This window comes from Schistocerca piceifrons, chromosome 3, assembly GCF_021461385.2.
Source record: "Schistocerca piceifrons isolate TAMUIC-IGC-003096 chromosome 3, iqSchPice1.1, whole genome shotgun sequence".
Lineage (NCBI taxonomy): Eukaryota > Metazoa > Arthropoda > Insecta > Orthoptera > Acrididae > Schistocerca > Schistocerca piceifrons.
The window spans coordinates 270,607,680-270,630,162 of NC_060140.1; the positions used below are offsets into that span (position 1 = coordinate 270,607,680).

The 22,483-nt window shown below is 41.1% G+C and overlaps 1 protein-coding gene across 1 annotated transcript in view; it reads right to left on the reverse strand.

Annotated features, from left to right (window-relative positions):
• Positions 1-22,483, reverse strand: part of LOC124788583 (histone transcription regulator 3 homolog) — a 50,237-nt gene that overhangs the window by 12,228 nt on the left and 15,526 nt on the right. The window contains exon 2 of the mRNA XM_047255856.1: positions 5,445-5,604. Within this exon, the coding sequence (XP_047111812.1) occupies positions 5,445-5,604 (160 nt within the window). The remainder of the gene's footprint in view (positions 1-5,444; positions 5,605-22,483) is intronic.

Here is a 22,483-nt window from a genome sequence, read left to right on the forward strand (position 1 = left end):
TAGGACAATCTCGGAAGATGTTTTCTGCCTACCACCGGTTTTGAACAAGTATTTTTGCCAACATATCGAGGGAAGGTTGAAGTCCCCACCAACTATAACCGTATGAGTGGGGTATTTATTTGTTACGAGACTCAAATTTTCTCTGAATTGTTCAGCAACTGTATCATCGGAGTCTGGGGGTCGGTAGAAGGGGTCAATTATTAACTTAGTTCGGCTGTTAAGTATAACCTCCACCCATATCAATTCGCACGGAGTATCTACTTCGACTTCACTACCTATAACGATTTCAGCTTCCGAGGTTTCTATTAGTGCTTGAAACTCAGGGACTTTCCCAGCACAACTACAACAATTTACAACTACAATTCCGACTGTTCCTAGATCCAAGCACGTCCTGTATTTGCCATGCACCCTTTGAAATTGCAGCACAGCCCGTACTTTCCCGAGGCCTTCTAACCTAAAAAAAAACGCCCAGTCCACGCTACACAGCCACCGCTACCCATGTAGCCGCCAGCTGAGTGTAGTGAACTCCTGACCCATTCAGCGGAACCCGAAACCCCACCACCCTATGGCGCAAGTCAAGGAATCTGCAGCCAACACGGTCGCAAAACCGTCTGAGCCTCTGATTCAGACCCTCCTCCCGGCTCTGCACCAAAGATCCGCAGTCGGTGCAGTCAATGAACCTTGCTTAAAGAATGAATAACGATTGTTTAATAAAACAAATTCGCCGGATCGTCATGCTGATGAATACTGATTTCCGTTTGTAACGTATCCTTCGTTACTGACAGAATAAAAAAAATGCAAGAAATATTTAAATCTGGTAAAAATAAGCAATGCATTAAGACAGATTTGCCTCGCTAAAAATATATCGCAAGTGTGATGGCACGATCTCGTTACTACTTTAACACACATCATTAATCTCTACTTGCTTTATTACATTTAATCACCTTTAATGTTTTACGTATGCAATTGCGCGTTTCTTTTCCTCTTGTTCTATCAGGCCCTGGTGGCTATTGTACATTGCCGTTGTTTGAAAACACTGACCGTGAAATACATTAGTGACTTCCACACACAAAGTAGTGATAAGTATAGAATCTGACTTCGTCGTAAAGATTGCAAGGTTAGACTTTATACGAACGTAATACTTAAACGACACGACGCGATAAGCTATCGACCGTTTTGCTCTCAAACAATGTACCCGCAATCCTGATACACTGACCTGTAATGTGAAACTCTTACAACAAAATTAATGTGCTCTTTCTAAGGGATTCTGTAAATGTGTGTAGAAACTTTTAACATAATGGTGACTATTACTACTAAACAATAATTAGAAATTCCACAGAGCACCCAGCATGTACCTATGAATTTGACAAATGAAGTGAAGTTACAAGAAGAGGTAGCACTCGCTTCCCAAACTTTTGCTTTTGAGAAAACTGAAAGATACTTAGAAGTTATCCTTGACATCCCGCTCGTACAGTCTGTTGTTTGCACACAATATCAGCTCAATTATGAATGACATTTCACTTATTTTCCCTTACACAGTTCTCATGCAGAGTAATTATTCCATCATAAGATTTTAAAAAATGAAAAATAATTATCTCCTACTAGGTATGTTTGACGTTGCACTGCCCAAATAATTTATTTGGTCACAATACATAAACTTTCATAGAGATATCACATGACACTGCACACAGTAAGACTGAGATATAGTAACTTTTCCCAAAATTAATAAGAATCATAGTAGTTTCCAAAAGTCCTTGGCATGTGGCAAAAAAATTTGAAACAAAAAATCAGAAATCAAGTATGAATAGAATCACAAACAGAAGCAGAATGGTTTTCAACGAGATACCTTTCAAGTTAAACTGAACTTTGTAGAAGTGATCGTGGATGTCGTTTATTGAGTTCAGGACGAGACCAGAGTTAAAGACAGACCAGTGAAAGTCACCGTGGACTATTGCCACGCACATCTTTATATTACAGCTTAGGATGTTGCTCATCTGTGTTGCTATCACTTTCGACGTAATGTTGCCTAATCCCACTTGGCCCTGTGACGAGGCTGTGTAGTTCCCGCGTGCAAGCAAGCCACCTCAATAACAGCAACTACTTTCGGTGGTAAGGGGTTCTCTTCCTTCCGCCCATATAGATACACATGAAAAACGAATCACCCAGGTTCCTAGAACTCTTGAAGACAGACGTTGACTGTGGATGTTGTATCACAGACACAGTCTCTTTGACTGTTCAGAGATGTCACTAAACCCACCCAGCGATGTAAACAATCATGCATGAGCAGCACCGATAAGTTCCAGTCATTCCACAAGGAAGGAGGTATACGGCTCGTGTTGTCTGTAGCATAACCATGCTTAGACGGTCAATACCGCTGTTCGATCGCGTCCGCATTGTTACTTTGTGCCAGGAAGGGCTCTCAACAAGGGAAGTGTCCAGGTGTCTCGGAGTGAACCGAAGCGATGTTGTTCGGACGAAGAAGATGACATGCCTCGCTTAGGCCGCCCAAGAGATATTACTGCAGTGGATGACCGCTACCTACGAATTGTGGCTCGGAGGAACCCTGAAAGCAACGCCACCATGTTGAATAATGCTTTTCGTGCAGCCACAGGACGTCGTGTTACGACTCAAACTGTGCGCAATAGGCTCCATTATGCGCAACTTCACTCCCAACGTCCATGGCGAGGTCAGTCTTTGCAACCACGACGCCATGCTGCCCGGTATAAATGGGCCCAACAGCATGCAAAATGGAAAGCTCAGGACTGGCATTACATTCTCTCCACCGATGAGTGTTGCATATGCCTTCAACCAGACAATCGTCGGAGACGTGTCTGGAGGCAACCCGGTCAGACTGAACGCCTTAGACACACTGTCCAGCGAGTACAGCAAGGTGGAGGTTCCCTGCTGTTTTGGGGTGGCATTATGTGGGGCCGACGTACACCGCTGGTGGTCATGGAAGGCGCCGTTGCGCCTGTACGATACATGAATGCCATCCTCCGACCGAAAGTGCAACCATATCGGTAGCATATTGGCGAGGCATTCTTCATGGACGATAATTCGCACCCCCATTGTGCACATCTTGTAAATGACTTCCTTCAGTATAACGACATCGCTGGATTAGAGTGGCCAGCATGTTCTCCAGACATGAACCATATCTAACATGCCTGGGATAGAAAAGGGCTGTTAATGACGACGTGACCCGCCAAGAACTCTGAGGGATCTACGGCAAAGAATCGCCGTTGGGTAGTGGTATAATCTGGACCACTAGTGCCTTGATGAACTTGTGGATAGTATGTCACGACGAATACAGGCATGCATCAATGCAAGAGGACATGATAAACGGTATCAGAGGTACAGGTGCTTACAGCAATCTGGACTACCACCTCTGAAGGTCTTGCTGTATGGTGGTAGAACATGCAATGTGTGGTTTTCATAAGCAATAAAAAGGGCGGAAATGATGTTTATGTTGATCTCTATTCCAATTTTCTGCACAGATTCCGGAAATCTCGGAACCGAGGTGATGCAAAACTTTTCTTGATATGTGTATTTAACACGAAGAACGTTTGGTGAATGTAACATAAGACAATACCGAGAAATTTATACCTAGTCGACGACTACGTGTACGTCTTCATCCTTTTGTGGTACGAAAATGGACATTGTGATACCACATATGAAGAATTCTTATTTTTTATTTATTTTTTCGGATAAAACTAACTTTCATGTGGACTTGGTTGGTAGTGATATCTGACAGATCTCAGACTTTTCTCTTTCGGTATTGGTTTTGATCCGAGGCTTGTTCGATTGTGAAAGTGAACGGGCCTATCGCAGTTTCACCAGAGCCCCGTTGACCTTCACTTTCTGGGGCTTCTGTGCGGCCTTCACGGCTACCTATCGGTGTCGGGGCACACACAGTCCCCAGTGTGATTCATCCCTACAGACAGCCCATTACTTCATGCCTTTGCTTGTCTCCCATTACGTAGATGAGGGGTCGGACATGTGCGAGAAACATGGATTTCGTCGTAGAGAAGAAATGGAAATTTGGGAAAGATATCGTAGTCACATTCCTAGATGTAAAAAAGGCTTATGACCTTGTTAGAAGGTAAGAGAAAATGCAAAGTGTGAATAGACTGAAATTGTCAAAGGGAATGCAACTGATTAACAGAAACTTGTACACAAAATACCGGAACTGTGTTACAATAGGCGGCAAAAAATCAGAATTGTTTGTAACAATGAGGGGGGTTCGGCAAGGAAGCATGCTCTCACCGGTGCGTTTTAACAATGTTATGGATATTATAAGAAAAGTTAGCCAAGGATCGACAGCACATGACATGAAAACCATAGGATACGCATTTGAAGCGATGGTTTGGGAAGAAAATGAGCAGAAGTTTGAAAAACAACTGAGCACGTGGCAGAAAGTCATTGAAGAAAGACCCATGGAAATAAGCTTAACAGAAAATAAAGTAATGAAAATCGGCAGGAAAAATGGAAAAAATTAAAAGATGTAACTTGCAATGGAAATACTGCTAAACGAGTAGATGCTTTCAAGTATTTAGTAAGTACATTAACCAGAAATGGAGACATGAAGGATGAAATTTCGGAGGGAATAGGAAATTGTTCAGAATTTTATTTTTGTACACCGGACACAATCAGAAATTAGATAACACGTGCCAAAGTAAAAATCAGGCTGTACAAGTCATATTATCTGCCACTTTGGACCAATGTATCAGGATGATGGCCCTCTCTCTAAGCAGAATAGATGCAACAAAGATGCGTTTTCTACTGCGGATCTCAGGTAAGATGAGAACGGGGAGGATAAGGAATAAAACAATACGAAACACTCTGCAGATCAAGCCCTAGAAGAAGCAACGGAGAGTAATGGGTTTAAATGTTTTGGCTACATTAAAAGAATAGGACCAGAAAGACTTTCGAGAAGAACCGTAGAATGAACGAAATCTGGACGAATACCAATTGGAAGACTGCGAACAAGACGGAGAGACCAGGCGAAGGGTGATGTGAACCGAACAGGACTGCAGTAGGAGGAGATGCTGAATGATAGACTTTGGAAGAAAAAAATGGTTCAAATGGCTCTGAGCACTATGGGACTTAACGTCTGAGGTCATGAGTCCCCTAGAACTCAGAACTACTTAAACCTAACTAACCTAAGGACATCACACACATCCATGCTCGAGACAGGATTCGAACCTGCGTCAGTAGCGGTCGCGCGGTTCCGGACTGTAGCGCCTAGAACCGCTCGGCCACTCCGGCCGGCTTGGAAGAAAAGAGAAGAGTGAAAGAAGCACTGTATACGACCTCCACGGGCAGAAAATTTTCGGGAAGAAGAGGATACGTAGAATAGGATTTCGTGTGGTATATTTATTGGAAGAGAGGAGAGGAGGAGGCGGCGGCAGTGTGTCGTCTCGTGCAGCGCCGCGACCTTGGCTAACCTGCAAGGCGTGAGCGCCGCCGCTATGAATAGCCGGCCAGCGCGGCGGGCCGCGCCGGCACCTGTTTGTAGTCTGCTGCGGGCGATGCAGCTGTGGCGCGCTGTGGGCCCTCGAATGGCCCTGACCCTGAAACGCCACTGGTGGTGCTCGTTCCACACCTCTGTGGAAATGGAGAAAACTGAACACAGATATAAGGTAGGGATGGTGGTTACGAACGAAGACTAAAAAATTTTTGACTCTCGCAGTTTCAAGATACATATAATCAAAATATTAAATTAAATAGCCAATAAAAGAAAACATCGACCATCCACCATTCGTTGCTTTTTCCGAAACGTGATAAGTTGTTGAACACCACAAAAAAAACCAGTATTCTCTTGTCGATTCTAATTTTTTAGAAACTCCGCTCGAAAATCATGTAACGGGACATCGTGCTATTTGCGCATTACGAATACTCGGTGCTAAAGAGTGAAAACAGAGGTTGAAGGACTTTATTTTTCGTGCAGCCGTTTTCAAGGGCTAGAAACATATAAAGGCATATTATGTAGACAAAGGCAGTAGATGAGCTACATTCTATTTTGTGTTGTATACTATGAAAGAATTGTTTTCAAGTTTTTCATTTATTACTTTTTCTATATTTTCCATCCCTTTTTATTATTTTGTAGAGATGTGAGACAAGTCTTTAATGCCGGCCGGAGTGGCCGTGCGGTTCTGGGCGCTACAGTCTGGAACCGCGTGACCGCTACGGTCGCAGGTTCGAATCCTGCCTCGGGCATGGATGTGTGTGATGTCCTTCGGTTAGTTAAGTTTAAGTAGTTCTAAGTTCTAGGGGACTGATGACCACAGCAGTTAAGTCCCGTAGTGCTCAGAGCCAAGTCTTTAATGCCGGCCGGAGTGGTCGAGCGGTTCTAGGCGCTACAGTCCGGAACCGCGCGACCGCTACGGTCGCAGGTTCGAATCCTGCCTTGGGCATGGATGTGTGTGATGTCCTTAGATTAGTTAGGTTTATGTAGTTCTAAGTTCTAGGGGACTGATGACCTCAGATGTTAAGTCCCATAGTGCTCAGAGCCATTTGAACCAAGTCTTTAATGTTTTAAAGCAAGTGGAGCACTGTACTTCATTACTACATCTCTTCGTAAAAATATTTCCACAGTAGCATTGGTGCCATTCTGCAATACAACTGATATCCGGTGACGACGCTAAGGAACTTGCGTATAGACCAGATAGGAGCACGGTTTCGACTCTGCCCATTCGCCCCTACCTTAAGCCATGACACGCGGCAACCGGGACATTATTGACCCAGCCACGCTGTACCAATTGTTGTGCCATGTGTCTATTGCTCGTTTTTGTAGCCATTGTTATTAAAATAGCACTGATCGTTTTTTCCATTTTCTATAACAACGGAATATTTCTAACCAATGTAAATTTTACGTACAAAAATTATTCCTCTTTTTAAAAAGGTTTACTTGAAACCGAAAAATTTTAGCACTGCTGCTATGACTAATTGATGTTTCAGTTTTTCTACTCGGTTAGTAGTTAAAAGAAGATAAAAAGCACCTGTTATAACCGAGACCAAAAAAAATACAGAAAAATACTGGTTATTCAGAATTAAAATACCGGTATCGGTATCAACCGGTCGGTTTTCCCCATCTCTAATATGAGGTAAAGCACCTACTGAGTAATGAAGAGGAGCGACCTGTTTTACTTCGTAAAAACTTTCTAGTGCCAAGATTGCATAAAAATTTCCTTATTTACAAGAATTCGGTTTCGGCAGGCTTTGCTGTCACCTTGAGTTCTTCAAAAAATTTTGTTGTAAAATATCTTCGTGTTGAGCTGGCCCTCACGCCAAGTTGTTATGTGGATAAAATGTAGTACATTCTATATAAGTTTGTCATTAATAAAATGTTTCACTTATGTTAAACCTCTGTGTAAGAAGCTACATTTTATCCACACGACAACCTGGCGTGCAATCTAGCTCAAAATGAACTCATTTTATATCAATAATTTTTGAAGAACTGAAGATGACAGCAAATTCTGTCGAAGCCAATTATTCGTAAATAAAAGAATTATGCGATCTTGGCGTTAGAAACTTTTTATAAAGTACCTGTATCGTCCCTGCCCCACCCCTTAGCAAAATCTTCGATTCTTAAGTTTTATTTAGATCTGAAGAAAATAAAAGCTGATTTAAGCGATTCAATTCAGTATTTAACAGTAGTCCTAGTGCGATTGCGCGAAATACATCAGGTTAACCGCGTAAAATTTGCAATATTTTTATTTCGCGAACCGTTAAAGATCTCGAAATGAGGTTTTCACTATACGTTAGTCAAGTAATTTTACTGCAGGTTTAATCCATTCAATTCTTCAATCGACATAAATACTGAAGTAAGCTGTGTTTTTAATGGAACGTTGTACTTTTTCTGATGGCACTTGAAAACTCTTGAAAATAGGAGTGCAGTGCTATAACGCTCGTTAATGTTGCCGCTGAAGCATTTCGCAGAAGTATCCGAAAAATGAGCTAAAGCTGAAAGGCAAGTTAGTCAGAACAGGCTATTGCGGTTGAAACACAGCCAAGTAGGCCTCTGGTGTCAGGCTACGTCGTTAGCTGCAGCACGTAGATAGGCGTACGCTGCTAAGATTAAAAGTAACTCCTCTTGGCAGTATCTTATGCGTCAAAGATACAGGGGTGGACAAAAATATGGAAACACCAAAAACACATGTCACCAAGTCTAATGAGGTGTAGGACAACACTTGCATTCAAAACAGCTTCCAGTCGTCTCAAAATGGATAAATACAAGGTTACCAAGTGAATCTTACACCATTGCTCCTGCAAAATAGTGGTAAGTTCAGATAACGATGACGGAGGTGGACAGCGATCATGGACCCTGAGCCGTGGCTGGCTCACGCTATGCATTGGATTAAACCTTGGATGCTGTTCTGTGTTTAATCTCCCGCAGTTATCGCGATTATGCTGTTATCCTCTCTTCCCACGGGTGGCAGCAGCGGTGTGTATCGATATTCCCACCTTGGACTATATTTGGCCTGGCGCTTGTAGTTTCCGGCTGGGCTGTGTCGGGGCAGTTGGTTGGTTGGCGTGGAGCAGCGATGAAATCTCTGCAGCGCGTAGTTTGGCCAGGCCCTCTGGCGGCCTCTATGTGGTGTCGGAGTGTGTGGTGCTGTTCCGACTGCTACGAGATTCGTGGCTCACCAATCCTGGACATGAAAGTTGAGCTTTGACTTAATCTACCAGCAAGTCACCACTGTTCACATTCGGAGTTCGTTGTCGGCTGTTGGGATATTCCTGCAATCAACAACGTGTGTTTCAAGTTGGAAAATTTAAGCCACCCTCCGGTGGACTTTAACTGTACTTGGTTATTTGAACTGAAGTGCACCAGCGGAATCTTCTGCCTTGTGGCCGCTAACGTTCCAGTTACCTGCCCTGGCTGTTGACGTAAATTCAGGCAGTGTATTATCCTCATCGTGTTGCCGCTGTCCAGCACGGCGTGTAGTTTGACAGCTCAATGTATAGTTGGTTGTGGGCGCCAATACCTTCTACGTTGTCCATTGAACTCCCTGTTGTGTGCTGGTCGGGTGAAGCGGAAGTTATCTTGTCGGTGGGTCCGTTAACTATCTGTCAGTTGGGTTGACGGCGGATCGACAATGGTTGGGCCGACTGCCTGTCTCAACTAAGCGAGCGTTAGTAAGTTTGAATTACAGGCTGACCCTCAGAACTTCTGAGCGTCCTTGGGTGTACTGCCTTTTCTTGTTTGTAATTGTATGGCTTCTAGCCGATTGTTAGATTAAGGTTGTTTTACCCTTAAGGCGTCAGATGGTTTGGGCCTTCAGCCTAATTTAAGAACTGTTTTACATAAAGCCTTTGGCATTTTTAAAATTAATGTCTTAACTGTTGAGCCTTCAGCCGATTTTGACTTTAAGTTGTTTTGCTCTTAAAGTGTCAGACTCTTTGGGCCTTCAGCCTAATTCTTAATTAGGCTGATCTTAATTTTAAGATAAGGCTTTGCCTTTTAAATTTCTGATTTTGGTTGAGCTTTATGTTATTGGCTTTCAGCCGTTTTCTGAATTAAAGTGGTCTTGCCCCTAAGGCATGAGATTGTACGGCGCATTCAGCCGCTAATTAAGTTCCAAAACTAAAGCTGTGTTTTTTTAAAATCTTCTTGGCTCTTGTTATGTTTAATCAGGTAAAAGGTTGTATGTTCGAGTGTAACTGACAGCCGCTTATTTTTGCCCCTTTCCACAACTTAAACTAGCTGTCCTCTCCTGCGGGTTTTGCAGGGCGCCTCAGACCCTTCTGTCAATGTAGACCTAAAAGGATCAATACTATTGAGATTTGGTGTCGGTGGCGGCCAGGGGACAATTCATCCTCGCGCTCCCAAAACCATTTCTGGACGATGCGAGTTGTGTGTACGGGGGCACTGTCGTCTTAGAAAATAGCATCACCATACGGGAACAAACACTGTACAATGGGATGGATGTGATCACACAAAAAGGTCACATGACCCTTGGCAGTGATCTCACCTACCATGAGGCTAATGCCATGGGTCTAATTAAATACCGCGATATGGCAGTCCAAATCCTCATCGAACCCCGTCGTGTTTCACTCTTGGCACGTAAAGTCGGCCAGAATTTGGAAACAATGCGAAACAAGACTCATCCGACCGAATGAATGTCTTCCATTGCTCCATAGTCCAGGATTTATGACTTCAGCGCCACATATTCCTGTTACGTGCAATTAAGAAAGCGATGTGTCGTTTTGGGATTTCAGGTCATCCTGATTTTCCCAGAATATGGAGCTCCTTCGTGTTGTTTTGTTGCTGACAAGCTCGGGTGTGTAGCACTAAGTTCTGCAGTGATTTTTCCAGCTGCCGTCCTCTTATTATTCGTTACAGTCCAACAACCGTCCGTCTGAATCATTCAACACATGTTTTTGCCTCCATTGTTGTTTTGTGGATGATGTTTTTCAGCTTTCCCTGTATGCAGTATAAATTTTCGATGCAGTGTCTTTTGAAGTATCAAACACTTTGGCTTCCATGATTATGGAAGAACCCACCACGCGAGCATCAAGAATTTGTCCACCTTCAAAGTCACTTAGCTCCGATATAGTGCACTCGCAATTACACTGAACACAATTATGATAATGACTAACACCTACAACGTATTGAGGACGCTGTACAGATCCCGTTTGTAGTAAAATACAACAGCGCAATCTGCAGGCTTGACTAGTATCTGCATTTACACTATCTGATCAAAAGTATCCCGACACCCCCAAAAGCATAACGTTTTTCAAATTAGGTGTATTGTGCTGCCACCTACTGCCAGGTACTCCATATCAGCGACCTCAGTAGTCATTAGACATCGTGAGAGAGCAGAATGGGGCGCTCCGCGGAGCTCACGGACTTCGAACGTGGTCAGGTGATTGGGTGTCACTTGTGTCATACGTCTATACGCAAAATTTCCACTCTCCTAAACATCCCTAGATCCACTGTTTCCTTTGTGATATTAAAGTGGAAACGTGAAGGGACACTTACTTCACAAAAAGCGTACAGGCCGACCACGTCTGTTGACTGACACAGACTGGCGACAGTCCAAGAGGGTTGTAATGTATAATAGGTAGGTATCTATCCAGACCATCACACAGGAATCCAAAACTGCATCAGGGTCCACTACAGATACTATGACAGTTAAGCGGGAGGTGAGAAACCTTGGATTTCATGGTCGAGTGGCTGCTCCTAAGCCACACATCACGCCGGTAAATGGCAAACGACGCCTCGCTTGGTGTCAGGAGCGAAAGCATTGGACGATTGAACAGTGGAAAAACGTTGTGTGGAGTGACGAATCACAGTACACGATGTAGCGATCCGATGGCAGGCTGTGGATATGGCGAATAACCGGTGAACGTCATCTGCCAGCGTGTGTAGTGCCAACAGTAAAATTAGGAGGCGGTGGTGTTATGGTGTGGTCATGGTTTTCATGGAGGGGGCTTGCACCCCTCGTTGTTTTCCGTGGCACTATCACAGCACAGGCCTACACTGATGTTTTAAGCACCTTCTTGCTTCCCACTGTTGAAGAGCAATTCGGGCATGGAGACTGCATCTTTCTACACGATCGAGTACCTGTTCATAATGCACGGCCTGTGACGGAGTAGTTACACGACAATAACATCCATGTAATGGACTGGCTTGCACAGAGTCCTGACCTGAATCCTATAGAACACCTTTGGGATGTTTTGCAACACCGACTTCGTGCCAGGCCTCACCGACCAACATCGATACCTCTCCTCAGTGCAGCACTCCCTGAAGAATGGGCTGCCATTCCTCAAGAAACCTTCCAGCACCTGATTGAACGTATGCATGCGAGAGTGGAAGCTGTCATCAAGGCTAAGGATGGGCCAACACCATATTGAATTCCAGTATTACCGATGGAGGGCGCCACGAACTTGTAATTCATTTTCAGCCAGTTGTCCGAATACTTTTGACGAAGAAGTGAATGTTTAAATATGCAGTTTGCGTTGTGTTTCCATATTTTTGTTGTAATCCGGTACAAGGTGAGCCGACGTTGTAACTAGAACTATATGCTAAGTTTAAGCGTATCAGAAGAGGATCGGAAAAACTATTTCAAATGTGTGTAGGTACTCATGTTTTAAGTGAACAGTTAATATAGAACAAGGCAGTCAGTCGCACAGCCTTATACAAAGACGGAGCCTGGCACAAAAGTCCCAGTTGTTGGTGCTTAAACCCCTGTAACTGTACCGGCCGCCACACCTTTCAATTTCACTTCGTTTCTAGAACCGTTTTGCAAAAATGTCAACACACCAAATTTAATAACTGTTATATCGCTGTATTACTCTTTTCAAGAGATTCTGACTGCCGTTAAAAAAGTGCATCGTTCCATTTTAAAAAAAACTTCCTTGAGTGTCTCTGTTGATGCAAATGTTAAATGGATTGATCATTCACCAAAAAACTGTCCCTGCGCCTTCTATCATATGGCGTACAATGTCATTTCGATATCTGGTCGTAATGTTCTGACTGATCAGTGTATTGAGGTCAGTGAATGAGGACTCGCGAACTATGGGGACCATGGGGAGCACGTTACGACCTATAAAACGTGTCGCAAAATTCGCTTGTTGGCCACATCATAGTATCGTGTTGGGAGTGATCGTCAGCAGATGCAGCAGAGGTACAGTAAGGGTCCAAATTTTCTAGAACAAATTTTACTTAAAATTTGTCGCCTCAACCACATTGGCGATCAATTGTAGCTAAGTCTGATAAATGTGTTATATGTAAATAAGAATTTTGTGTGTTTCTTATATTTGTTTCTTTGTGGTGTTTTAGTAATGGAGACAACTGTAATAGTGTAGCACAGCAGCGAGGAAGCTGCTGGCGGCAAGGCAGCACCCAGGACCACATGGAGTGTACGATCACGCAGGTGTCCTTACCAGCACCAGCGAGCAGCGGCGTAGAATAATAATTAGATTGTTAACGGAGGAGTGGAATGCTGTTTTCTTGCATGGAAAAAAGGTTTCAATTAATTAAACATGCGGCAGATAGGCAGTGTCGCTTGGATTCGAGTGGGTATCGATATTGTTTGAACTCGAGCTGAAGTCAGTACAGTCTTGACTCGATCGAGGAGCACACGGTACTAATGGACAGTCGGGAATTGGCAGCCGTATTTGTGCTTGCGTGCCACCGATTTATTGCAGATAAATGGCTCTAAGCACTATGGGACTTAACATCTGAGGTCATCAGTCCCCTAGACATAGAACTATTTAAACCTAACTAACCTACGGACACCACACACATCCAAGCCTGAGGCAGGATTCGAACCTGCGACCGTAGCAGCAGAGCGGGTCCGGACTGAAGCTCCTCAAACCTCTCGGCCACAGCAGCCGGCTTATTGCAGATAACACCCTAGCGATATAGGATGGAATGAAAGCTTTTTTTTCCGTGAGCCTGTTTACGTGGTTGTGTGTTGAGGGTTTGAATTTCGGGAGATAGACGTATTGAAGGTTAAAGCGAAAGTATAGAACTGAGACTTTTTATAATGCGCCGATATTGGAGGTACTGCAACTGTTGTTGACTTTGTTTGTGTGAGAATAGGTCAGTTTGCACGGTTTTCTGTCAGAAAGTTCGGGTCGGAGATACAACTGTTCTGCAGTTTATTAGTGTGCGTGTCGTACTACTTCAAGGCTAGTCGAGTTGCAGCGTTCGTATATAATTGTGAATCTGTGGGAAAATGAAAGTAGCTCTGTTGTGTGGTTAGATGATTTTTTTTGGAAGACGTTACATACGCCGAGGCGGAACTTTATATGGGAATAGCAGTAAGCAATTGATTTGCTTTTACGATGCAGATCTCCAGATTTAATTTTTGGTTCCCACTGGAGAGAACTGTTTCAGCACGGAACCTTAAACAAGCAGATATAGTGGTCTAATCTATTGGAAAAGAAATTTACGAGTGGCTAATTTAGCGTCTTTAGTTCGTGTTGTATGTTGGTCCAACGCCTGATGCAAATCTGTTGCTCCGCTCTGGAACTGGATGTTATGTTGTCCTTACGTTTGTAGTACTTATCGTAATACTTGACATTCTACTATTGACATGGCTGAGTGGGTACGTCCATAAAGCTAAATAAAAAACTTTCTCTGTTGTTTACTTTGTTTAAATGTCAGAGTGTCAGTGGTGCTGTCCCTAAGGAGTTTATCTCTGATTTATCTTAACATTCAGTCCGCTTGGTAGGGGGTTTCCTGCCCTCGTAACATAACGACGATTAACTGTACCACACTATAACAGGGAAATAAAGTATTATTTGCTCAAAGTGAAAAAGAAAGCGTCCCGACTTATCAACAAATAGGGTCCCACCTACTGATTGCCAAAAGAAAGAAAAATATTTAAATAAAAATAAGCATTTTTAAGGAAAAGAGTCACGTAAAATAATGCAGAGAAATTTACTACGTAGTTAGAATCATTAACATTTGGATAATGGGCAAGATACTTAAAGTTTATTATTGACACAAAAAGCTCGTGAGATTTTTAAAGTAATGTTAAATACTTTTTGAAGGAAATGTTCCAAAATATGTTGAGTTATATGACAAGAGAATCACATTTCGAATGGTTAATATTACAAAAGATTTTCTTTGGTAGAAAAAAAGAGATTATTGACTCTCATAAAATCAAGGGGTATATCGCTTACGTGTAGTTACGTTCATGTCTGACGGTAGACGAAAAATTTATACTATTTAAGTGAAAGTAATTAACACTGAATTGTCGTATAAATATTGTAGTAAAAATATCAGAATCGCCTATTTAAAGAGCATTGCTGCAAAGGAACTAGATTTTCTAAGTGTATAACTTCGGCTCCGGTAAGTTTCAAGAAGTGAATAGCCAGCGATACAATTTTGCGACGTTAAAAATTACACCGAGGAACGCCATTTAATTGCAACTAATATTACATTCTAAAGTGGAAAGATTTAACTGTTACTTTGACTCTATCGGTCCAGAATGTCACTTTCCCATTGACAGATTTTTAATCTCCGATGTTTGTATTCGTTTCATAACTAACAGAAGTTGGTTTATCCACAGTGTGTTTCTGATTACGACTTCTCGTGTGTAGTGCAGTCTTTGCATTGTGTTCTTCTCGCAGCCCTAATAATGGGTGGAACAAATGATTACAAATTTGATTTTGTTTGGTGTAGAAGAGAAACTACTTTCTTTGTATGGTGTTCTGCGAACTTATGTGTATCTGTAACTGTTCACGATTATGAGTGTGAACTGCTCGATTTAAATGCATGCTAAGTGTGTTGCTCGTATTCTGTGTTCTGTGTTCGCATCTGTGTCCCGTACTTCATCGCATTTAATGGAGAACTCCATGTTAGCAGATTCTGGCAGTATTGGTATTCAGTTTTATTACATCTTCAGACGGAATGAGTATGTTGTTCTACTTTGAAAGGGTTTGCTTCTTGCCACTGACTGCATTGTGTCTTGCAGAGTACGGTTGTAAATCTAGATGAACAGGTCCTATGTTTGTAGTCTTAGTGACTAGAGCAGTCTTTTTTTTGCAAATGTTAAAATGCGACAGTAGATACGAGAATGTTTTCATATGTTACTAACAGGCTCTACAAACATTACATTTTAGCACAGGTGAATGAAAATTTCGGTGGTCTCCATTAAATGGAAGAAGACGGAAAATGGATGGTAAAAAAAGAAAAAAGAAAAACTTAGAAGACGAGCAATATCCTTCAACGCATTTCAGTCGAGCAGGATTGCCATGAGTCCACAGAATACCATGTGACGAAACCAATTTCTGTTTCATATGAAACAAAAACAAATATGGAATCATTTACCCACTAAATATTACGGATGAGAGCAAAAATTAAGCAGAATACGAGCAACATATTTACGTTACAATTCAAAGAGTGCAATACGCACATGGTTGTAATCAGAAACATAATTTCCACTTGATAACAGCCATGCAGCGAAATTGCAGCATTCGGCTTTACAAATAAATACACTTGACTACCAGTCTCACCCACAAAGTGTAAATGAAAAATACTGTCTTCTAATACTAGTATTTAGAAAAGTAAGAATGCGGATTTCTACCATAGTACTCGCATTTAAAGTTCACTGCCACGCTACTTGGAATGCTACTATCGTTCTCTGTTTCTGTGTCATAACACGGGCCTTGGACATCTGTTATTTTGGTGTTCTGTGAATGACTGGAAGTTTATTTTTTCTGTGTCTTTCCCTTTCTCTTTTTCAAAAACAAAACATTCAATTCTGTCTCCCTCTATTCCACTACAGCTTTCTCGTCCATGAATTCTTTCAAACGTTCCCAATTATGAAGACTCTGTTAGTTACTTAACAGATTCAGAACCTGCTGATTTAACTAGAGCTGGTGGATTACTGATCCTGGGAGCTGGCTGGATACCATTTGGACTCATATGTACTCCGTTGTTTTGATCTTGTACGCCAAACGTCAGGTGTATTGCAATGGCGTTGTCTCTATGTCTTATACATGCTCAGGGTCCCACTTTTCCAGGGGCCGTTTATAGGATTTTCCATTGTTACTGCTCCCAAATAGGACGCCTCGAACAACTTCGTAATGAAAAATAAGGTTACTAATTGACCAGGGTTATTTGCGTACCAGCTCTCTATTTCTTGGTAATAACGCTTTTTAAACGGTTCCGCGAATTCCACTGTAGAGGGATAGGGTGCTAAACAGATGATGTGGATAAGGTTTTTTCTTGCTTCGTCCATCAAACAAATGTGATGCCCACAAGTATTACCACAGCCAGATCATTACCAGATGGCTTCACAAAGTGCACAAAATTGTGAAACCACTTACTAACAATATGGGTCTAAATCCAGCTATTAGAGTAGCAAGCTGAAGTTATCCTAAAATGAGATAGCGCGTCCTTATTTTGTGACACCGAAGTGTATGAGGATACGCATGGTATTGCATATTATGAATAAGTCATCTTACACAATAATTTTGTCGCATTACAGCGAATGAAAAAGTACTTTCTTATGAATATAAACACATGAATACTGTTGCAGCAGATACACAACCTCAGTTATTAAATTCCTACAAGCACATACACTCAAAAAAACATGAAAATTAACTGTTTTGAAATTATGTATTATCGACAACGACCAGCTCCGTAATGGTCTTATTGTCAGTGCTCTGCACATCAGGCGTTGCGAGAAGTAAGTTCTGATACCACCTAACATAGCTAAGCACTTAGTGTTTTCAGAATCTAGCTGCGACACATTAGCGAACTATCTCATAGCAACACCTCCCTCTACATTAAAAATCATTTTCAATAATGACAGTATCTTCTGAGAAAATCAGAAGATAAATTGTCATTTTCTCAAATCAACTCTAATTTCACTAAGGAAAATCGTAGTGCATTCTGTCATCTTCGATTGCAGACCACCAAAGTTATTGAGTTCTATTTTTCTCGAAAATTTGGGAGAAACTGACTATATCTTCCGTTGTGAATCTTTATTCTACTCTATTACTGTCAACTGGAAAGTCGTACCTGCTTATATCTTTAAGATCAACTGGATTTTAATAAAATTTAATAAATATCTTCTGACGCAATCTAAACGTCTTATTCAGACCCATTAAGTTGAACATTTAAACGTATTTTCCCCAGCATATTTGTAGTTTTACTTAGAGAGCAAAAGTTATGTGCTCACCGCCTTAAACATCCTGCGGCTTATCCCTAGTTTTCTCGGAATTTCGAACATCTTCCACGATTTTACATTGTCGAAGACTTTTCTTACGTCGACAAATCTCATGAAGTCGTCGTGATGTTTTTTTAAGTCCCGATTCCATTATCAAGTTGAACGACAGAACTGCCTCTCTGATAACTTTACTTGTCCCAAATGCAAACTGATCGTTACCCAAGAGATGGCTCTGAGCACTATGGGACTTAACTTCTGAGGTCATACCTCTAACACACACCATGAGCATAAAGTTCAACATATGTTTCAAAACTAGTTAGCATTTTCTTTTATACAATAACTTTATGTATTTTGAGCAACTTTCAACAGTGGGGGCCTTAATCTTTACCACAGTTATAAAGCAAACCAACAAACTTTCGCAAAGACTGACTCACCTTTTGTGCTATTTCAACAGGCTGCACAAAAATTATTTACCAAGAAGAACATTTCAAGCCAACCTTTAATAACATTTACTTTTGCAACTAAGCTCTAAGTGGTTTATTGCCTATTCTTTATTAGCACAGTCTTTTACTTTAATATCAATAATTACATAAATAATTTTGAAAGTCCACAGGACTTTAAATTGAACTATTTCAATCACTGGAAGGCTTTCACAAAGCTACACTTACTACCTCCCTCAATTTTTGCCAAATCCACAATACTTTTGATTCCTCTTTTTCACTTAATATCAAACAACATTAGTTAAATAGTTGTTAGGCTTTGAGACTTTCATTTTTTCACAACAAGGTCACTGGGTAATCATAATTCAATTCGAAAGGACCCTGAGAGGTTTTATAATAGGAAACAAATCAAGGTTAAGTTACCTTGTATTTTAAAAACGTTAAAAGTGCTGATCCTTCACTTTACACTTCTATAATCCCTCCATTTCATCATAGTGATTGCGCAATGTGGTGGCGAGTACATTATGGTAGATGGATTTGCTGTTGGAAGTGGCATGCTCTGTCATATTCTTGGTAGCGATGTTCCTCCGATTTTTAAGGTAATTTCCAGTAACAGAGCATAATGATTAATCCATCCATCACACGAGGCTTTGGGGTAGTGGAAACTGGCACAAAAAGCCTCTCTCGGGACCTGCACCATGCACTATTTGATCATTAGCTGCCAGCGATTCGGTAGCCACTCTCCGACTGACTACCTTGTCCACCTTTTTACTCGCACCAACCACATTTTGCGCGCGCTGCTTGGTTATCGTTCCAGAGGCGAACAACAACACCGTTCATATGTAAAGAACTAAGAACCCTAAGTGAGGATCAGCTATTACAGAGTAGCCAACAAACATTTTAAAGAAAACATATCATTTGCTCATATTGACAGTTCAACGTAAAATTATTTAAACAAAATTATTCAGTTCTAAAGATAACCAAAGATTATTTGTGGGAAAGACAAAACATATCATAGTATATCATAAAGCACATATTACAGTGATTATACTTTATACAAAATATAATTAATCAGAAGAGACAAATTGACCATCTCACTGTAGTGTTACACATTATAACATAGTTTCATAAAATATTACAGTATAGACGTGGGAATGGCGTAGATTAAATAAGCACTTGCCACATAGGTATTTGTAACATGAAACAGTTTTCTTATTTTTATTTATTTTTTTACTCGAGGATATATAATAGTAAAAAAGGAAGTCAAGTATACAACATCAGAAAAGTATGTGATGTATCAACCTTTAAACTAAAATGAGAGACAATAAACTGATAATATAATTTATTAAATACATAGAGACAGACTATGTTAGAAAAAGTAAATTTGAAGCCATGCTGAACCGAACACGAGTATATAGAGAAGGAAGAATTGAGTAGCAAGGAGAAGTGTAGTCATGAAAATCATTCTTCCATAAAATGACATGGATGTTGTGCCATCCGTAAAATCAGAAAAAAACTTCAAATAAACTTAACGCAATAATAATTACTGAGTTATCATGAAATAGTGTCAAAACATAAACGAAAAATTGTATGAACCCTACGAAAGAAAAAACCGAAATATCATTGAAGCCAAGTGTCCATGACAACACGCATACAGCGCAAAATAAACTGAAGGTCATTCCTAATACGCCGACCTAACGTCGGTCCATAGAGGACTGTAAGTGAGTGTGACAAGAAATTATGAATTGCATAGCATACAGTCCTTTGCAACGACAAAATAAAACAATGATTAAAGTTAGTTCAAACTGATACATATATCAATAAAAGGGGAGTAGAGCAAGGAGGGCGGGGAAAGGAGGACTTAGAATAAGTAACAGTAAAATAAAGCACAAAAGAAACCTCGCTAAAATAGATATTTCACAAGTGTCGAAATTTCACATTCTCTCATGCTTTTATTTAGTAAGCATGAAATAACGCTGCGAGAGAGGCATTGTGCGTCACTGTCAGGTCTACTTTTGAATTCCCGAGCGTGTGCGTTTCCACTCATTTGATCTCGAGGTAGGACGGTGAAAGTAAGAGTAGAGACATTATTCTGTATCTTCTGTACGATTACTAACAGTCCCACTATTCAGAACGGTAAAAGGGAAGAAAGGTGTAATATTACGCCGGGCGGAGTGGCCGAGCGGTTCTAGGCGCTTCAGTCTGGAACCGCGTGACCGCTACGGTCGCAGGTTCGACTCCTGCCTCGGGCAGGGATGTGTGTGATGTCCTTAGGTTAGATAGGTTTAAGTAGTTCTAAGTTCTAGGGGACTGATGACCTCAGAAGTTAAGCCCCATAGTGCTCAGAGCCATTTTTTTGTAATATTACTTCCAAGATTAGCTACATACACAATGTTTCACTATGAAAAAATCTCCTTATATTTTCATGTAGCCCAATAGTGTTAAATAAAACACACAATATAGACAATGAGAAGTGAATTTTAGCGTATTTAAGAACCATCTTCGAACTATACTTTTTTCTGGTGGTAATTAACAAATACAAATATCATCAAAGGTAGTCACCTTTATTCTCCTGGTCTAGTAGATAAGTTACAAATGAACACTGACTTCGTTGGCTATTGGAGGCGGGTTGATTGAAACACTTTGCCTTTCTTGGTATTATTGCAAGATTATTCTGATCTACATCTACATTTAAATGCCTGGCAGAGGGTTCATCGAACCACCTTCACAATTCTCTATTATTCCAATCTCGTATAGCGCGCGGAAAGAATGAACACCTATATCTTTCCGTACGAGCTATGATTTCCCTTATTGTATCATGATGATCGTTCCTCCCTATGTAGGTCGGTGTCAACAAAATATTTTCGCATTCGAAGGATAAAGTTGGTGATTGCAATTTCGTGAGAAGATTACGCCGCAACGAAAAACGCCTTTCTTTTAATGATATCCAACCCATATCCTGAATCATTTCTGTGATACTCTCTCCCATATTTCGCGATAATACAAAACGTGTTGCCTTTCTTTGAACTATTTCGATGTATTCCGTTAGTCCTATCTGGTAAGGATCCCACACCACGCAGCAGTATCCTAAAGGACGACGGACAAGCGCAGTGTAGGCAGTCTCCTTAGTAGGTCTGTTACATTTTGTAAGTGTCCTTCCCAAGAAACGCAGTCTTTGGTTAGCCTTCCCCACAATATTTTCTATGTGTTCCTTCCAATTTAAGTTGTTTGTAATTGTAATACCTAATTATTTAGTTGAATTTGCGGCTTTTAGATTAGACTGATTTATAGTGTAACCGAAGTTTAACGCGTTCATTTTAGAACTCATGTGGATGACCTCACACTTTTCATTATTTAAGGTCAACTGCCACTTTTCGCACCATTCCGATATTTCTTGTAAATCGTTTTGCAGTTTGTTTTGATCTTCGGATGACTTTATTAGTCGATAAACGACAACGTCATCTGCAAACAAACGCAGATGGTTGCTCAGATTGTCTCCCAAATCGTTTATATAGATAAGGAACAGCAACTACCTTGGGGAACGCCAGAAATCACTTCTGTTTTACTCGATTACTTTCCGTCAGTTACTACGAACTGTGACCTCTCTGACAGGAAATCACAAATCCAGTCACATAACTGAGACGATATTCCATAAGCACGCAATTTCACTACGAGGCGCTTGTGTGGTACCGTGTCAAAAGCCTTCCGGAAATCCAGAAATACGGAATCGATCTGAAATCCCTTGTCAATAGCACTCAAAATTTCATGTGAATAATGAGCTAATTGTGTTCCACAGGAACGATGTTTTTTAAACCCATGTTGACTGTGTGTCAATAGACCGTTTTCTTCGAGATAATTCATAATGTTCGAACACAATTTATGTTCTAAAATCCTGCTGCTTATCGACGTTATCTATATGGGCTGTAATTTAGTGGAATACTCTTACTACCTTTCTTGAATATTGGTGTAACCTGTGAAACTTTGCAGTCTTTGGGTACGGATCTTTCGTCGAGCGAACGGTTATATATGATTGTTAAGTATGGAGCTATTGCATCAGCATACTCCGAAAGGAACCTAGCTGGTATACAGTCTGGACCAGAAGACTTGCTTTTATTAAGTGATTTAAGTTGCTTCACTACTCCGAGGATATTTACTTCTACGTTACTCATGTTGGCAGCTGTTCTCGATTCGAATTCTGGAATATTTGCTTCGTCTTCTTTTGTGAAGGCATTTCGGAAGACTGTGTTTAGTAACTCTGCTTTGGCAGCGCTGTTTTCGATAGTATCTCCATTGCTAACGCGTAGAGAAGGCACTGATTGTTTCTTGCCGCTAGCATACTTCACATACGACCAGAATCTCTTTGGATTTTCTGCCAGGTTTAGAGACAGTTTCGTTGTGGAAACTGTT